Here is a 19990-nt window from a genome sequence, read left to right as displayed (position 1 = left end):
CTGAGCACGCATGCGTGCAAGAAAGGAATCCATTCCCAGCCTCTGTAGGTGATCAGAGCTGCAGCTGGTTTTATGCCTGACATTGTGTCTGAGAAAAATGTTGTCATATCCACCCATCAAGATAAATTTCTATTGTTTGAGGCTTTGATATGAAAGGAATTGCTGATAAAGATTTTTAAGGAGAAGGATTGAGATTCAAGAAACATCCCCTCATCCTGGTTTTCATGTTCTTCCTTTTTAATGTGTGAACAGTTAAGACTGTTAGGACTTCACTGGTCTGAAAGTAATAAGGCAGGATCCCAATCCAGAGGAAATCAGAACACTGGTGAAGCAGTTTGGTATTGTGGCTAAAGGAATAGGACTTGGCATTTGATGAGCCTGTCTGAATTCAGGTCCTGCCACTTTGAAGCTGTGTGATCCTGGGCAAGTTCCTTGACCTGTTGGTGCCCCTGTTTCTTTCTATGAAAAAGTGGGAGTGAAGATGATTCTTGCCTCATAACATTATTATGAGGCCGATATGAGATATTATACAGATGGAGCCTGGAATAAGTAAGTTATTGATGAATTGTGTTCTCATAATCATGATCTTAGTAGGAGAAAAAAGGAGGAACTCTAAGTTGGGAAGACAAGGCTCCTATTTCTGAAACTGGTTCGTTGTCAGAACTGGGTCTGAGGGGAAATGGTTTGGGGTCAAATCACATAATATCCTTTTCATAAGGTATAGGATAGTTCCTGAGCAAGAAATTCAGAAGGAGAAGGAAAATTACTTCAACTGCAAGGAAAGGGGAACTGTGGGGAAGGGAATGAGGCAGAAAGTTCTAGCTTCTGTCCTCCAAGAAGTGCTGTGAAATCACCCCTAACCTTTAGGGGAAGAAATCTGGTGGACGGCTTCTGATTATGTAAACAGACATCTGACTGTGCTCCAGGTTGTGTTCAACCAAAGAGCCAAGAACCTGCTTTCCACAAGATGATTTCCGAATTATTTTCTCATCCTCATTTTTTATAAGATTCTTTGAAATATTTCACAGTTAGAATTATTCCTGGAGAGGTTTTTATTCTCTAAGAAATGGGTGAATCTGTATTTTGATAACCCTGACAAACAAACATATTTGGTGCCTACTCATGTTCCTTTTATTCTTCTCAGACTTTTATTTCCTTTGCTGGTGTTATAATGGAATTTTTCTTCTATTTATGAATTGGCATTGCCTGCTTTGAGTTTCTGACTGTGGGGGAAGGTATGTGTGTGTGTGTGTATGATTGTCATGTATACCAACGAGTTGCCTATGAATACTTTGGTTCCTGGTCCAGACATCACCATCTTTATTATCATTATCTTAGCATCGGCCATTTACTGAGAGTTGGTTTTATTTGCCAGGGATTAAGCTAAGTGCATTACATATGTCATCTCATGGAGTTCTTAATATAACCCATGGAGCAAGTATTATTACCCCCATTTTACTGGTGGGAAAATTGAGACTCTGAGAGGTTAAATTACTTGGCTACTATCCTATAGCTGGCAAGTGGTGGGCCAGGATTCTAACAGATATTCATCTGATTTCAGACTCTTGCTGTTAACCACTAAGCTATGCTCCTTGCTAGTTAATTGAAAACTCTTGAAATAATGGAGGACATTTGGTTCTTAGACAGGGGCTGGGCTTCAGAAGCAATATGGTCAAATATCCCAACCAGTGCAGTGATCTCCTCTGTAACTTATCTGGTAGGTAGTTGTCTGTCTCTCCTCCCAGTGAGGGATAACTTACTATTACCCAAGGCAAGACATTGGCAGGGTTGCAAATTATAATTTTTTTGCCTCTGGTTTTCTTTTGGGACTATGTGTATAATATCACCATAGAGAGAGAAGCTATTTCACATGTATCATTTAAGAGGATGTTAAGGCCATTCAGGCATGTGGGATTTTAAACTGTAAATGCCAACTGGATTGAACTGTAATAGGATAACCTTGAGCAATATAGTGTGATTTGCAGTGGGCAGATAGTGAAGGGCATGTAAAGTCCTTCTTGCCTGACCCAATCTGGTTTCCCAACTCATTTCTCCCAACTCTCCCCTGACCTAACTCCCCATGCAATAAGCATGCAAGATTGATCAGTTTTCTTTAGGTAAACAGTGAATTCTCCAGCCTCTGAATTACTTCTGCGGCCCCAAATGCTCTTTCTCACTTTCTTTCCTGGTACAAGCCTACTCATTTCTTAAGGCATGGTTCCAACATGAGCTCTAAACTTTCCTGATCCCTACTCCCCCAATCTTTGAGCTAATCACTTCCTCCTCTGGGCCCTCACACCACCTGCTTCTCTTTTTCTTGGAGACTCAGCTTATCCTGTGGGATCTTAAGTACTTTTACGTATTTAAAACACTCTCTGCTCACCTGGGCAGCTTCTAGAAAGCAGGACATTTCCTACCTGCAGTGTCTAAGAGTCAAGGGTACTTACTGAGTGAAGGTGCACATTTAGCCATGCTGCTGTTGAATTTGCCTGGTTCAGATTGTGGCTCCATCTCTCCCTAGCCATTTGACTTGGACGAGTTGCTAAGCCTCGCTCAACTAGATACTGTAAAAAAAGCTCTGTGATAGGATTGTTGTGAAAATTACATGAGATAATCCATGATTAGCCTAGCACAATCACTGACACATAATAAGCATTCACTTAAATTTATACTGGCTGATTTTATCATGGATCCATACCTAAGACATTTTTCTCCTGCAGATTTTTAGGTTCTTTCATATCAAAATAGTTTAGCAGAAGAAGCAGGCAGACACTCTGATCCCCCAAAGATTAAAAGTTCTAGTCTTTTATTTGTCTTTCAAGAACTATGATAGGCAATGGAAAAAAGTCTCACAAGCAACTTGGTTTGACTTTAATTATATGTGCATATGGATAAACAGAGTAAGCTGTGTGTACTGATTTGATCTTGTACTTTGGCATGTTGAAACGTGGACATGTCTGACACTGGTGATGAAACTAAAGAACCCCTTAGAATATGTTTTGCCCAAGCTACAAGGTTAGGTGTTCCAAACTGCAAATTCAGCTAACTGGGGTCCTTTCTGCAAGCAGCACAAAATAATAAAAAGAGTGCTGTCCTAAGAGCCCAGAGTTTCCACCCTGAGGGTGCATTGCTTTATGTCCTTGTCAAGACTCTACTCTCTGCAATTAGGTTTTCACATCTGTCTGATAGGGTTTTTTTTGGTCATTTGCCTGCTATTTTCACAATTTTTACCCATATCAGCGTTCTGCCTATGCTATTTGCTATCTATCTTTAAATACATTTTTTGAAATTTGAATAGATCTATTTGTAAAGGAAACTCTCAGTTCAGTTCAGTTCAGTCGCTCAGTCATGTCCAACTCTTTGCGACCCCATGAACTACAGCACGCCAGGCCTCCCTGTCCATCACCAACTCCCTTACCCAAACTCATGTCCATTGAGTCAGTGATGCCATCCAAGCATCTCATCCTCTGTTGCCCTCGTCTCCTCCTGCCCTCAATGTTTCCCAGCATCAGAGTCTTTTCAAATGAGTCAGCTCTTTGCATCAGGTGGCCAAAGTATTGGAGATTCAGCTTTAACATCAGTCCTTCCAATGAACACCCAGGACTGATCTCCTTTAGGATGGACTGGTTGGATCTCCTTGCAGTCCAAGGGACTCTCAAGAGTCTTCTCCAACACCACAGTTCAAAAGCATCAATTCTTTGGAACTCAGTTTTTTTTGTAGTCCAACTCTCACATCCATACATGACTACTGGAAAAACCATAGCCTTGACCAGACGGACCTTTGTGGACAAAGTAATGTCTCTGCCTTTTAATATGCTGTCTAGGTTGGTCATAACTTTCCTTCCAAGGAGTAAGCTTCTTTTAATTTCATGGCTCCAGTCACCACCTGCAGTGATTTTGGAACCCCAAAAAATAAAGTCAGCCACTGTTTCCACTGTTTCCCACCTATTTGCCATGAAGTGATAGGACCAGATGCCATGATCTTAGTTTTCTGAATGTTGAGCTTTAAGCCAACTTTTTCACTCTTCTCTTTCACTTTCATCAAGAGGCTTTTTAGTTCCTCTTCACTTTCTGCCATAAAGGTGGTGTCATCTGCATATCTGAGGTTATTGATATTTCTCCCGGCAATCTTGATTCCAGCTTGTGCTTCTTCCAGCCCAGCATTTCTCATGATGTACTCTGCATAGAAGTTAAATAAGTAGGGTGACAGTATACAGCCTTGACGTACTCCTTTTCCTATTTGGAACCAGTCTGTTGTTCCATGTCCAGTTCTAACTGTTGCTTCTTGACCTGCATACAGGTTTCTCAAGAGGCAGGTCAGGTGTTCTGGTATTCCCATCTCTTGAAGAATTTTCCACAGTTTATTGTGATCCACACAGTCAAAGGCTTTGGCATAGTCAATAAAGCAGAAATAGATGTTTTTCTGGAACTCTCTTGCTTTTTCCATGATCCAGCGGATGTTGGCAATTTGATCTCTGGAAATTGGAAACTCTATCATGACCTTAAATGCAAAGTCACATACAGAAGATGATTTAAAAAACAAATACAATGAAAACAAAACAAATTATTGTTATTTGCATAAATTTTTATTAGTATTAAAATTTAATAATATTGCTTGCCAAAAACTCTGAGCAAAGGCCTACTCTCCATTTTATTAGGTACTAGAGACTTGTTAAAGCCAGAGTGGGGCCAAACTAAGTATTTATGTTTAGAATAAGCAGAATGAGTGAAAGAAGTATTGAATCTCCTTACTGCAATTCAGATTGTTTAATGCTATGCCTCTTTGTTTGGTATATCATCTGTGGAAAGCACTGCATATTTGGGAAATACTGGATCTTCCAGCATCAATATTCTGTTCTGGTTGATAGTGCTCTAAAGACACTAGTCTGTCACCTTCTGAGCCATTAAACTTACTAATAACTCAGTACAAGTTTATATGCTCACCGTTTATAAACAGTTCTATTAGTTTTTATCAGTTGTTGTACCCAGTCATTGTTTTTTTTCATCACATAAAAAACACCTTAAAAAATATTGCTTTGTGCAACTCATTTTTTGTGCATTTACATTTTTTGCTATCTCATTTTTATGATTCATCACCAAATCTTTCCTCATTTCATCATCAATGTCATAGAAGCCAACAAATACCACTTGTCCACCCAGCTAAAATGAACTGTTTGCATGCAATTCAGTGCTTTCTTTCTGATCCTTTGTGAACAATCACTGAATGCCTCAAACTCTTGTTCTTCCTATTCACATGTCTTTTCTCTTCCCTATGTTTCTGTTGCTAAACTCTGCTTCAGGTGTAAGTAGAATAACGGGACATTCACCTCCTCGGGGAATCATGCTTCCATGTGCCCAAGAATAATATGAAAGCACCTTTTAAAAATGCAGATTTCTGCTCTCCCCTCCTCACCTCTGCCCTCTCCCTACTCCCACACTGTCATTAGAGGTCTGGTGTGTGGGTCCTAAGAATCTGGATTTGTTATGGGTATTCAAGATAACTCTGATGCACGTAGTCTCTGGACAGTTTTGTAAAAGATGACTTAGTGATCTTTCTCCTCTTTTCCTCTTTTTCCTTCTCTTCCTCCTTCTCCCCCTTCTTCTGGAACAAATGTAATTTTAACTCTGTCTCATCAACTGATTATATTAAACTTCATCACAAAACTCTTCCCACCGTACAATGATTTCCATGTTTCCCAGTGGACAGAATTCCTAATTTGGAAGGCAGGCCACCTGATTTATAGCACTAGATCCACTATTACCTATCAGTCAATCCATGCCCCTACATTGTACCTACCTGCCTTCCTTACAGAGTTACATTGAAGGTTATATGTGGAATGATATAAGAATGTTTCATGAATTGTAGAGGATTTTACTAAAACTATTAAAACAAGAAATTGCATTTTAAAAATTCATCTGTTAAAATATCAGAGATTCTTTTTTAATGGTGTTTTGCACCAGGGGTTTTGAGTGGCTCTGCCAATGTTTCTGATTAAGCATATGTTTGAGGAATGACAGTTGTGATCTCACTGCATTTTAAGTTGCAGCATCTCCGCCCCTCCCTGTCCTATCCTAGCCAGATACATTTAACAGCTTTGCAATGTGACTTCACAGATTCAAAAATTGAGGTATTTCAGATTCTTGAATACAAATCCCAAAATTATCTTCCTGTGTTTCCAGAGAAACCTCCTCCCTCCACACAGAATATAAAGTATCAGATACTAACAATAGAATATTAAAAGCCAAATTCAAATACCCACAGCTTTGGAGAACAGTCCCACACACAGCTGGTGCCCAGTCAGAAGGTCTGTATCTGTCACCCACCATCTCTGCTACTCATAGAACCAGAATGTCAAAGCTGCAAAGGATCTCATAGATTATCTTTCTGGTTTAACGCATGAGGAAAATGAGGTACAGGAAAGGGACTCAGTCATCAGAGGCATGCCATGATCGAAGGCTAAAAAGACATCAGAGTCCAGGTTCCTGTCTCCTGGTTTACTGTTTGCATTGCTTAGTTAATAGGGTGGCCTTGCAGTTGAAAGCAAAAGGTACTCACTGAATGTTAAAGTCATGTTCCCATTGTATGAGGCTTTCCAGTGGCTCAGTGGTAAAGAATTCACCTGCCTATGCAGGAGATGCAGGAGATGTGGGTTCAATCCCTGGATTGGCAAGATCCCCTGGAGTAGGAAATGACAACCCACCTCAATATTCTTGCTTGGAAAATTCTATGGACAGATGTGGGAACAATATCTCTTGGGGCACAGCACACTGCACCATGATTCTGTATCTTGAACGAAGACCTAAAAAGAAGACATTAAACTGTTAATTGTGATTCATACAATAGTGTCAACTGAGACTGACAGGCCAACCAGGATGCAAGATCACCCCATCGTTATTCTCAGGTCTCCTTTTCTCCTGCTGAGAGGGAGTCGGTTGTGAGTTCTCCATGGAGTTAGGAGACTGGGATATTTTCCTTTCTTCTCTCCTCGACAAGAGCTATATTGATATTGTCTGGATAAAAAGGAGTGGTACCAGCAATTCTGCAGAAGTCTCAATCATTAGTTGACTATCTGGAAGGATTATATGAGAGAACCAGTGTAACCTCTTGGAGATACTTCTCAAAGAACCTCCTCCCAAGCTCTGCAACTGCTCTGGAGCCTTCCACACACCCAGCTCAGTGGTTCTGTTTATCCCAGGTCTTCCCGCTCTGTCTTCCATCCCCTCTGCTCATTCTTTGTTATGTTTACTCACTTAACCCCTTCCTCTACTGTCTCTGCTATCCTGACTTCACACTTTCTTTTCCTTTTTCCACCTAGTCTCCCTGGTTCTGCATCACAGAAAATATGTGCACCTCTTGGCAAAGATGCTCCTTTAGTGGGCAAGAGGAAAGAGTTCCATGCTAGCGTCCCAGTCACACTGTGTTTCAGTAAAAGAAGAAGACACATCATACTGTAGGCTTCCCATAGGAGGAGTAGATGTAATATACACCCATGTACATATGCCTTTTGCCCTAGAGTCCATCATAATGGGACATGGAAATGCTGGGGACACAGAACCTGAATACTGAACTTAGCAGTAATGGTTCCTAAGATGATGAGTGACAGTGTATCAGGACAATTCAGGGTCCAGATTTTGGAATCAAAACTGACCAGAATTTTTAAGGTCTGATTTACTTATTAACTGAATAAATTTGGGCAAATTATTTAACTCTGAAACTCAGTTTCCTTGTCTGTTAAGTGGGTTTAAACTATACTAATTAATGCACATAACACACTTATCCCAGGCCCTGACACACAGGCGCTACCCTAATGAGTGATTGTTTTTATTGTTGCTAATGATAATAAAAAGTATGATACAAAGGGAATTTGGCCAGTGAGAAATGAGAAACCCTTCCTTCTCCTCTTTCTCCTCCTTCCCCTCCTTCCTCTCTCCCCTTCTTCTTTCCTTCTCTCCTTCTTTCCTTTCTTCCTTTCTATTCAGTCATTCTTTTAATAGATATGTTCAGTGAATAAAAACAGGGGAAAATACAAGGGGTATGTGAAGACATGAGGTTGCATTTTGAGTTTTTCTAGGGAGCTCATGCTTGAAAATGGCATGTGAAAAATCTGAACGAAGGAAAATATAACTAAGGATGAATCAATAGCTATGTTCAGAGCAAGTAGAAAACCCAAAAATAGTTAGCTCTCATTATTTAGGGAAGAAATCTTACATATTCTGCTTCAGTAAGAATAGTCTTCCAACTGGAAAGAAGAGAACATCACAGGGAGAAAGTTGCTGCCTGAGATTTATGGAAAGCTTTTAACTGTCTCTGAGCCAAGATGTATTATTAATATTTCTCAGGAGATTAAAGGAACTGGTTGATGAGACCTCTGACTGGTGCTCTTTTGTGGACTCAGGGTTTTATAGCAGCCTGGAGATCAGTAAATATTGCCCTAGTTCTTAAAGAAAGAATAAAGTAGACTCCAGAAACTGTAGCCTCACAACTTGAAATAGACCTTACCAAAAATTGAAAAGTTATTACACAAATGGTATGTATGCAAGAGTCAGTGTTGTTTCATTAAAACAAAAAAAAAATTAATGTCAACTCATTTCATTGTCTATTAGGACAGACTTACTGCTTGACAGGACATTTCAGCAAGGCATTGCACAAAGCCTTCCATGGGTAGGTCCATTCTCAGGCACACTGATGATTACCCATTTGCTGGGAGGCTAGTCTGTGTTGGGGTACCATAGGTTCTGGTTTATCCCTGTGTGATCAATAGTTTTTTTTTCTCTTGACTGAAAATTGAAGATCTAAAAGGCAAATGATACTAAACTGAAAGATCTAGGTAGCAATAGTTATCTGATCTTCTTTTTTCATGTTTTTAAAAATTAATTTATTTATTATAATTGGAGGCTAATTACTTTAAAATATTGTGATGGATTTTGCCATACATTGAAATGAATCAGCCACGGGTGTACATGTGTCCCCCTGTCCCGAATATCTGATCTTCTTATGTGCTTGTGGAAGCCTTAAAGTCTCACTTGAGTCAGTGCTAAATAATCCTATCTTGAATGTTGAAATTGTTATGATTTAGAATGATTTCAATTGACTAAAATGATTTCAATTGACTAAAATGTAATATCCTATATTTTGGCAAAATAAGTGAATGAGTAAATAAATAAATATACATATAAATAAAAATTGCACCAGTGTAGTAAAGAACCACAGGAATTGACAGCTATTTGTATGAAAAAAGATAAAACCTGGCAATTAACTGAACATGTAGCCAATAGAATATTATCATTGTTGGAAATGAACTTAATCACATCCATAGAAGTAAACTAAATTGATGATGAAAAGTTTGTGACATAAATTAGATTTACTATGTAGATTTGGGCTCTTTCCTGGTTCTGTATTCCATAAGAGATAATTTTAATAAGGATTGTGTTTAGAGGACAGTGACCATTATGGGCAATCATCTGGAAACCATAATATATAATGAACTATTAAAGAAAATGGAAATGTGTAGCCTGGAGAAGAGAAAACTTGGAGGATATAATTAGCAGAGAGAAGAATTTTGAGTGAGCCTGGAGGGCATAGTAGTTCCACTGGATAGAAGCTGTAGGAAGGCTCATTTTGGCAGTTATTTCCAATAACTAAAGCTGATCAAAAATAATATGGCCTGGTGGGTCAGTGGAGATTTCTAAGCAGGGGCCAAATAACCACCTGTCTGCATGGCACAGGGGGCTTTCCTGCAGTGGGTGGGTTCTTGCACCAGACTCTCTGTCCATTCCAACTCTGAGGTTCTGTGATCTTCTCCCCTCTCTAGGGATGCAGTGGAGTGTGGTGGCCAATGGGAGAGTCAGTCCCACCCCCCAGCAAGTTCTCCTTTGGTGGCTGCGCAGCCCAGTGACACTTAGGCCCCTGGGGCAGTGACCCTGAAGACAGCCATCCCTCCGAGAGAGGGCCAGGTCCTAAGCTGCTGCTTGTGCATGACTGCACCTGGTGTTCTCTTCACCCAGCATTCCGTCTGTTGGTGCAGGCACCCTGTGCTCGTCGAGCTTTTCTTCCAGGATTCCAGCAGGTGGCAGGGGACAGGGTGGTCCCCTTGTTCACTGGGAGGTTCTTCACCAGAGATCCCCCTGGAAGGGATCTTTTTATCTCCTAGCACTCCCTCTTTCTGGCCTCATAGTCACCCTTGCCTCATAGTCTCTGTTGTCCCCGGTTTATACCCTTACTATGCCTGGTTTGTCTTGCTCATGTTCCAAACAGGATCGCTCACTGTGTCCTATCTCAATCATAGACGTTTCCAAATATTCCTTCTTTGCTGTGCCTGCTCACATGCACTGCCAAAACACATCCTCCCTGCGCCTGCCTTGGTCAGAGTTCTGTTCCAAAAGCACGCATCTCTTGCTTGTTCGTGTCTGTCACAGCCATGTTCAGACTGCTCACTGGCTCATCTCTGTCCTGCTCTGTGCCAGACACTAATACACTTTCCACCCAGAGTCTGGGTCCAACTGTGCGTCCTCCCGTGTCCATCACAGACTTCTACTTGCTCTTCCTTATGTCCTTGTCAGTCCTTCTCTTTAGGACATGCTCCATTTATTTACCATGAAAGAAACAGGGCAACGATCTTTCAGAGGAAAACCATTTCTGCAGCAACCTCGGAGGGAAGCAGAAGACAGACAGCTCCCAACCAGTGCCATGACCTCAAGCCCTCCTGCTCTGAGATGCTCACTTTCCTAGAACAAATAATTTCCTCGAGAGCCTTGGGCAGGACCAGCGGCATCATCGTGTTTATTGAAAGATTTTGGAATCTTTCCCATGAGGTTGTGGCGAAGTCCATGGTACCAATTTATAACCCTTGAATCTGACCTTGCTGCTCCCAAAGGAGAGAACTGTTGGAGGCTCACGCTGCCAAGACTTGTCACTCACTGCAGTTTCCCCAGATGGAGGAGCAGGACCAAGCAGTGCTCAGGGTGGAAAAACAGCACTTCACTCGAAGCCAAAGGACCTGGATTCCAGCCCTGGCTCCACTTCTAACATGATGTGAGATCGCGACCCATGCCCTTCCTTCCCTGTACCTTACTTTCTTCATCTATCAACTGAAGTTTGGACCAGGGGATCTCTAAGATTCCTTTCTGTTTCTATGACAACAGGATGCTGCTATAGCCATCAGCTACCTCGAAAAGGTGTGACCTGCCTGCCTTTTGACTTTGTTTCAAAGGAACTAGCCACTTCATCGCCACTTCATCTGGGCCTTCTAGACTTTTGACTTTGCCAGCTTTGCCCTTCAGATAAACCTGGATGTCTTTCATTCAAAACCAAGTTCACAGCTCTTGCACATGTCCCAGAGTGAAGGTCCCAGGGAAGTAAACACTGCCACATCCCAGAGCCCTGTGAGGTTTCCACTTTGGTCTTGGCTGTGGTTTGATAGCATCTCAGGACTTCATCATACTGTCCTTGTTCCTGCTGTTTAAGAAGTCAGATGTCATTTCCACTGATGTTTACTTTATTTCTAGAATTGCACCAGCCTGGAAGAGACTTTGGAATGAGAAAGAAAAGATTGCTGTCAAACAATCCAAATGCCAAAAAAAAAAAAAAGAAAAAGAAAAGAAAAATTCTGAGTCCTGCTAAGGCTTACAATTTTTTTGTGGAGAAAATCACTTGTTAGGGAACGGGAAAAGACTCTAATGAGAAATGTGACTTGAAACTCCCAAATGTTGTTGAGAAAGATGCACCATGCTGAAATGCTCCTGGTGTAGCCTGGGGTTGTCACTGATCAATGGGAGCAGATTCGTCTGGGGACCTATTCTCATCATATATGAAGAAAGTTTATCTAAGTCCTGTCTTGTACATTGACTCTGGATGGACCAACTGCCTGTGCTTTTTTGAGTCACTGTCCCTGTGCCATTAACAAGATTGGAGCTTAGGAGACAACCACCTTTATGAGGATGATCCTCCTCTAATACAGAGGAGAGATCAGCAAAGTTTTGAACTGCAAGGCCCTGATCCTGGCAGTGAGACTCACACTATATCTGTTGGGCTGCTGCCCACATTGTCCACAGCTTCCATGAATGTGCAGTAAGGATGAGGGAGAAGAGAAGCTTCACGGGCCCTGAATCAATTGCTGTGACTTACTGTGTGACTGTGAACTAGTAACTGGACCTCTCCGGCCTCAGAAACAATCTCTCCTGCCTACTTCATGAAGCTGTTGTGGAGATAAATTAGATAATTTTTGTGATGATGTTCTGTAAATCATAAAATGCCATTTTGTTTACTATGACTTTGAATTACTTTGAGTGCTCCTGGGTAGTCAAAGGCTAAGAATTTCTTCACTAAAAAGTGGACCAGTTTAGAGAGTGAGCTTCCTATACTGAAAAACAATACCAAGGGATCATCTTTTGGGGAGTCCGTTCTCCCAAATTTACCCCCTCTGCATTTGATTATTCTAAGCTCCCCAAAACACACCAACACTGCAAATTTGTACATCACAAACACTCTCATTTGAAGGGATTTTGTTGTTCTCAAAGTAAAGAGGTAGGTAGAGAGAGATGAGGACTACAGTCTAAATTTTGTGATAATGAGCCTAATTTTTCATGTAACCTCAGAGTCACATGGAATAAATTCAAATACCTTTTTGCCATGAAAACATTTATTTAGACAAAGATTTGGGTCATCGAAATTGTCCCCACCTTGTTAATTCTCTCTCTCTCTCTCTATATATATATATGAAAAGAACCCTCCAACATGAATTAGATCATGAATGATAAGCTAATAGTTATATAAAGAGTCTATTGAGATACTGAAGCAAATAATTTGAGATTTTAAAAAATCTGATAGTTTATGTAAATTATTGTTAATTGTCACTTAGTGTTGTCTAGATAGCACCTTCATTTTGTTTACATTTTTAATAAAGCAGAATTACAAGTGGGGCCACTCATGAATTTTCTAGCAAACTAAATCCCCTTGTGTAATGGACATATAAAGTACATGTGTGCCCATTATACACAACATGGGATTTAAATATATATCTTCAAAGGCTTGCAAGTTTTAATGATGGTTATATTTTGGTTTTATGAAATTGTTAGTTATACATATGATTTATTTGAAGCTAAAGTTTTGAAGTACTAGGACCCCTGATTCTAATTTGTTTCTATACCCTTGGCTTTATGATGCAATCCACTTTTTGACACAGGTCCCAAGAATGTGTTCTAGGAAAAACAGGAGCCTTGTTTTCTTTATTGATAAATTCTATTTATTGATAAACATTAATAAAATACATATGTTTATATTTGTGCATTCTTTACATGTTATAGAAATTATATATGGAGGGAAATCTAATGTCTTAAAACTATTAGGAGAATTTTGACTATACAATAAAATGCCAAAGTCAATCCTGTGCCTCAGTTCTCTGCAGCTTCTCTGTTATCTCATAGCCCAACTCAGCCCTCAGAAGCTTTGGGTGTTTGATGCTGGAGAATTTTCTGTCTCCAGCATCAGGCTCTCTTCAAGGTAGAGACAGAAGCTCAGGACTCCTAAATAATGTGATTTTGCCTGTCTTCCTGTTACCTTTGTCAGCCTCAAGTACTAGACATCTCTCTCTTACATGGGTCATCCCAGGAAGGGCATAGGGAAGGCTTCAGCCCAGCCACTCTCAGGGCATACACCATAGGCGTCATTCAAGTCAGCATGGTGCTTGTACTATATACTCACTGGTCTTGAATTGAGGTTGCTAATCATGTGCCTCCTCTTTTTGTGTCACGAACAACTCAGGATTCTGGAGTTCCTGGAATTTGAGGCCCAGAATACATGTCAGTGAAATTCAAGTCCCAGGTCTTCTGAGAATGGGGTGATGGAAAGACCCCCATCAGCAGGCGGGGGCAGTGTGCTCACCCAGTTCTTCTGTTTAATCCTTGGGCCACCATCATCTCACATATGACATGCAGCGGGTGGGCAAGAATTAGGTTTTCAAATCAAAGCTCTTTCTTCATACACAAGATTTACCTGGAACTCCATTGCAGTAGGTTCAAGTAGGATGGAGAACAGGTATATCTGGGTTCCCTCATCTCTACTCATTATGATCCATCGCTGGAAGGAGATTTCTTGACATCTAAAAACCTTAAGCAGCTGGAAAAGGCACTCTCCACTGAAAGTCTGTGATGGTGCTTGGCTTTTCCTTCCTTATTTTTCTAAAGCATTTGTAAGATTCCTGCAAGACATTTTTCCTGATGACTTTCCTCAGAATCACACTTGTCCACTTATTTACAGAACCTCTTCCTCCATAAAGAAAAAGCCTCATCTCCTGAAACATCCATCTAGAATGACCACCTGAGCCTTCACCTCCTGTGAAGCATCTGCTGTGTCAAGGCAGAGAACTAGACCTCAAAACCTGGGCTGACCTAACCTTGGACAAATCTACCCTCTTTTGGTTTCCTTTCATCTTGTCTTTCTTCACTTTGGAGCAGCCATTCTCTGGACCCATGCACGGGGGTGGGAACTAACATTGATTTAATAGTCGCCGTGTTCTGGGTAGTTTCTGTGTGTTACATAGTTTCTGTCAATAGTCAGAGAAACATATTTTAAACACCTACTATCCGGTCCCATCACTTCATGGGAAATAGATGGGGAAACAGTGGAAACAGTGTCAGACTTTATTTTTCTGGGCTCCAAAATCACTACAGATGGTGACTGCAGCTATGAAATTAAAAGACGCTTACTCCTTGGAAGGAAAGTTATGACCGACCTAGATAGCATATTCAAAAGCAGAGACATTACTTTGCCAACAAAGGTTCGTCTAGTCAAGGCTATGGTTTTTCCTGTGGTCATGTATGGATGTGAGAGTTGGACTGTGAAGAAGGCTGAGTGCCGAAGAATTGATGCTTTTGAACTGTGGTGTTGGAGAAGACTCTTGAGAGTCCCTTGGACTGCAAGGAGATCCAACCAGTCCATTCTGAAGGAGATCAGCCCTGGGATTTCTTTGGAAGGAATGATGCTAAAGCTGAAACTCCAGTACTTTGGCCACCTCATGCGAAGAGTTGACTCATTGGGAAAGACTCTGATGCTGGGAGGGATTGGGGGCCAGAGGAGAAGGGGACGACAGAGGATGAGATGGCTGGATGGCATCACTGACTTGATGGACGTGAGTCTGAGTGAACTCCGGGAGTTGGTGATGGACAGGGAGGCCTGGTGTGCTGCGATTCATGGGGTCACAAAGAGTCGGACACGACTGAGTGACTGATCTGATCTGATCTAATGTGGTGAGCTACAGTCCATGGGGTCGTAAAGAGTCAGACACGACTGAGCGATTTTTCTTCACTTCACTTCATGTGCTAGGGCCTGTTGTCAAAGATCCATTAAAAAATAATACTGATGAGATTCCCTCATTGGGAGCCAGGAAATAAGAAAGGAGTCATATAAAACATGCATGAGACAAGTTTATATACACACAAGTGCTATGAAGAACACACAAAAAAAATGAGATGAAGCAGGGGTGTGGACATTGTTTGAGGTATTCAGAAAACATCAAGAGATCAGCCCCCTATGACCTGGGAAAAGAATATTGAAGAGGAAGGAGTCTGCGTGTGTTAATCTGGGGGAATATTATGTCAGGCAAAGGAAACTGCAACTGCAAAGAATCTGAAGCAATAATGAGCCTGGTAAGTGTACATGGCACTGAGTAAATGTGGGGAAAGTGGTTGGAGATGGGATCACAGAAGTAAGTAAAAACTGACAATAACAAGGACATTTTAGTTACCATTCATCAGTTAGTTACTATGGGCCAGGCTTTATGGGAAGTATTTTAACTGAAACTCTACCAGGTAGGTATCATTTTTCCATCACATAGAAGTTAACCTGGAATTTCCCCAAGAACAAAGAGATTATTTGGATCCAGAAATGGGGAAGTGGAACCCTGACCCTGCCAAGTGTAGCCTTTCTCCCCAGTGTCACTAGCTGAGGGGACTTGATCCACCTGATACCTGTTCTCTTTAGCAACAAGAACCATCCTTAACACAGATAATCCTCTTCTTGTCTTTTTCCTCTTGTCTCCCTTATTTCTCCATGAAGTGTTGCTTACATTTGTAACGATCCTTCATTTATTTTACGTATGCTAATTCCAGTGAAAGTGAAAGTGTGAGTCACGCAGTCCTGTCTGACTCTTTGTAACCCCATGGACTGTAGCCTGCCAGGCTTCTCTAGCTATGGGATTCTCTAGGCAAGAATCTCTTCTCTAGGGAATCTTCCTGACCCATGGATTGAACCTGGGTCTCCCGCATTGCAGGAAGATTCTTTACCATCTGAGCCACCAGGGAAGCCGTGCTAATCCCAAATAGCACATAACTGGAAGTTCAGTTCAGTTCAGTTGCTCAGTTGTGTCTGACTCTTTGCGACCCCATGAACCGCAGCACACCAGGCCTCCCTGTCCATCACAAACTACCAGAGTTTACTCAAACTCACGTCCATCGAGTCGGTGACTCCTTCCAACCATCTCATCCTCTGTCGTCCCCTTCTCCTTTTAGCATCAGAGTCTTTTCCATGAGTCAACTCTTCGCATGAGGCGGCCAAAGGATTGGAGTTTCAGCTTCAGCATCAGTCCTTCCAATGAACACTCAGGACTGATCTCCTTTAGGATGGACTGGTTGGATCTCCTTGCAGTCCAAGGGTCTCTCAAGAGTCTTCTCCAGCATGACAGTTCAACAGCATCAATTCTTCGGCACTCAGCTTTCTTCACAGTCCAACTCTCACATCCATACATGACCACTGGAAAAACCATAGCCTTGACTAGACAGACCTTTGTTGGCAAAGTAATATCTCTGCTTTTGAATATGCTGTCTAGGTTGGTCATAACTTTCCTTCCAAGGAATAAGCATCTTTTAATTTCATGGCTCCAGTTACCATCTGCAGTGATTTTGGAACCCGAAAAAGTAAAGTCTGACACTGTTTCGACTGTTTCCCCATCTATTTGCCATGAAGTGATGGGACCAGATGCCATGATCTTAGTTTTCCGAATGTTGAGCTTTAGGCCAACTTTTCACTTTCCTCTTTCACTTTCATTAAGAGGCTTTTTAGTTCTTCTCCACTTTCTGCCATAAGAGTGGTGTCATCTGCATATCTGAAGTTATTGATATTTCTCCTGGCAATCTTGATCCCAGATTGTGCTTCTTCCAGCCCAGCGTTTCTCATGATGTACTCTGCATAGAAGTTAAATAAGCAGGGTGACAGTATACAGCCTTGACGTACTCCTTTTCCTATTTGGAACCAGTCTGTTGTTCCATGTCCAGTTCTAACTGTTGCTTCCTAACCTGCATACAGGTTTCTCAAGAGGCAGGTCAGGTGTTCTGGTATTCCCATCTCTTGAAGAATTTTCCACAGTTTATTGTGATCCACACAGTCAAAGGCTTTGGCATAGTCAATAAAGCAGAAATAGATGTTTTTCTGGAACTCTCTTGCTTTTTCCATGATCCAGCGGGTGTTGGCAATTTGATCTCTGGTTCCTCTGCCTTTCTAAAACCAGCTTGAACATCTGGAAGTTCACGGTTCATGTATTGCTGAAGCCTGGCTTGGAGAATTTTGAGCATTACTTTACTAGCGTGTGAGATGAGTGCAACTGTGCAGTAGTTTGAGCATTCTTTGGCATTGCCTTTCTTTGGTATTGGAATGAAAACTGACCTTTTCCAGTCCTGTGGCCACTGCTGAGTTTTCCAAATTTGCTGGCATATTGAGTGCAGCACTTTCACAGCATCATCTTTCAGGATTTGAAATAGCTCCAGTGGAATTCCATCACCTCCACTAGCTTTGTTTGTAGTGATGCTTTCTAAGGCCCATTTGACTTCACATTCCAGAATGTCTGGCTCTAGGTGAGTGATCACACCATTGTGATTATCTGGGTCGTGAAGCTCTTTTTTGTACAGTTCTTCTGTGTATTCTTGCCACCTCTTCTTAATATCTTCTGCTTCTCTTAGGTCTCTTGGAAGTAAAAAAGCCAATTATTATCTAGCCAGAAAGTGATTTCCTATAAAACTATTCATTTCATCAGAAATAAATGGAAATTGAAATTGGTTATGTAATCAGTAAATTTTTTCTCATGCATTTTTTAAAATCTACATCCTACTTAACATCATCCTTCTACAACTGATGCTGTCACCTTCTGGCCTGGGGAGTTAGGCTATAAACACAATTTTGAGCATGCCGTTTCTCAGATCAAAACCTCCAAAGGACTCCTCCAATGGACTGTCCGTGGAATTCTCTAGGGCAAAATACTGGAGTGGGTAGCCTTTCCCTTCTCCAAGGGATCTTCCTGACCCAGGGATCGAACCCAGGTCTCCTGCATTGCGGGCAGATTCTTTACCAGCTAAGCCACAAGGGAAGCCCAAAGGACTCCTCATTGTTAACCAAATCTGGGCTGCCCATAATTTTCTACGTCTACCAGAGTTTTGCCTCCAGTTATTTCTCTTTATACATAATTATATCCCTACAAAGCAAGCCATCTGCTCTGTGTTTCCCTAACATGCTCTTCACATTTTCATCCTCAGTTTACTGATTCTTCCATTCTTTCCCTTGGGCATACATCTCCTAGCATCTCTTTTATGGTCTATCTCAAATACCACCTTCTACTTGAAGTCTCTTCCGGCCTCCAAGACAGTGTGAGGTTTTTTAATCTATTTCAGTCCCTGAAGCACTTTATTTGTTCTCCTAAAACTTTTTCCTGTGCTTTTCAGTGTGGTTTGTATTGTTAGGTGCTCAGTTGTGTCCTACTCTTTCTGAATCCATGGACAGTAGCCCACCAGGCTCCTCTGTCCATGGGATTTCCCAGGCAAGAATACTGGAGTGGGTTGCCATTTCCTTCTCCAGGGGATCTTCCAAACCCAGGGATCAAACCTGGGTCTCCCGCATTGCAGGCAGACCCTTTACCATCTGAGCCACCAAGGAAGCCCTCGTGGTTCGTTAATGATTCCTGGCCTGGGGAGTTAGGCTATAAACACAATTTTGAGCATGCCGTTTCTCAGATCAAAACCTCCAAAGGACTCCTCCAATGGACTGTCCATGGAATTCTCTAGGGCAAAATACTGAGCCCTTCCAGAGCTCAGATTTTGTGCTCCTTGAGGACAAGAGCCAATTCTTATCAATCATCATTTTTTTGCCTTTTTCTTGTGCCCAACACAGGTTTTTATGCACTGAAGCTTTTCAATAAATTCATTGAATTTACTTATTTGGAAGAACTTGTTTTTGTTTATAGCATCTGCACTGCACATCCTGCTTAGCTCTTTCAACCCTCAAATCTCACTGCTCCTCTGCTATTTAATTCTCCATCCACTGCAGTAGCTGCAGCTTTCTGATAAGAAGAAAATTTTCCTGTGACCATTTTGAATAAAATCAAGATTTTATCATATTTATTGCAAGTAGCAAAAGATTAGAGTTTTAAAATACCATTATTTCCATGGTTTATGCCAAGCTTTCCCCCCCTTTTTTGGTTCATGTCTGCCTGTCGAAAAATAACTTAAGCTTAAATAAAGTTTTGTATTTATAGAACATGGTGGTGAATCAGACTGATGTGTGAGTTACTTGACATAGTATAATCCTAGAGAGTATTGGCTACCGTTTCACCTGTAATGGTGTTACTGACACAGCACAGAGAATGGAGTGAATGTTGGATGGTCCAGGCCAAGGATGTAGGAGTTGCCCAGGCTAGGGTATGATACAGCATGCTCAAGAGATGTCAGGAAATGTGTCCTTTTCCCCCAGCATCCTAACTTACTGTATGACTCTCCACATGTCCCTGCCTCTCTCTGCCTTCAGTTTTGCATATACAAATTGAGAAGCATTTCATGGTTAAGAGCTTGGGCTTTGTCATTAGATAGACATGGGTTTAGGTTCAGACTTCTCCAGTTACTGACTGTGCGTCACTTTGACATCACTGTTTCTTCTTAGTGGAGGGATAATCATAGCCCATCCTGTAGAGTGTTGTTGTGAGATTCAGTGGGTTAAAGCTCACAAACAGAGGAGCAT

General features: G+C 41.4%; 1 protein-coding gene across 3 annotated transcripts in view; it reads left to right on the top strand.

The window, feature by feature from the left end:
- The window catches only part of HTR4 (5-hydroxytryptamine receptor 4), a 196051-nt gene that overhangs the window by 150045 nt on the left and 26016 nt on the right, over positions 1–19990 (top strand). For 2 of the 3 annotated variants that reach the window (XM_019965193.2, XM_070793821.1), the window contains one exon: positions 9813–13342. The exons of the other annotated variant lie outside the window; for it this stretch is intronic. In XM_019965193.2, the coding sequence (XP_019820752.2) occupies positions 9813–9903 (91 nt within the window). In that variant the 3' untranslated portion in view covers positions 9904–13342. Of the gene's footprint in view, positions 1–9812; positions 13343–19990 lie in introns of those variants that run through there. 3 annotated transcript variants of the gene reach the window in all.

Source organism: Bos indicus, chromosome 7, assembly GCF_029378745.1.
Source record: "Bos indicus isolate NIAB-ARS_2022 breed Sahiwal x Tharparkar chromosome 7, NIAB-ARS_B.indTharparkar_mat_pri_1.0, whole genome shotgun sequence".
Taxonomy (NCBI): Eukaryota; Metazoa; Chordata; class Mammalia; order Artiodactyla; family Bovidae; genus Bos; species Bos indicus.
The sequence above is the reverse complement of the archived record's forward strand: the minus strand, read 5'-3'. Positions and strand labels throughout refer to the sequence as shown.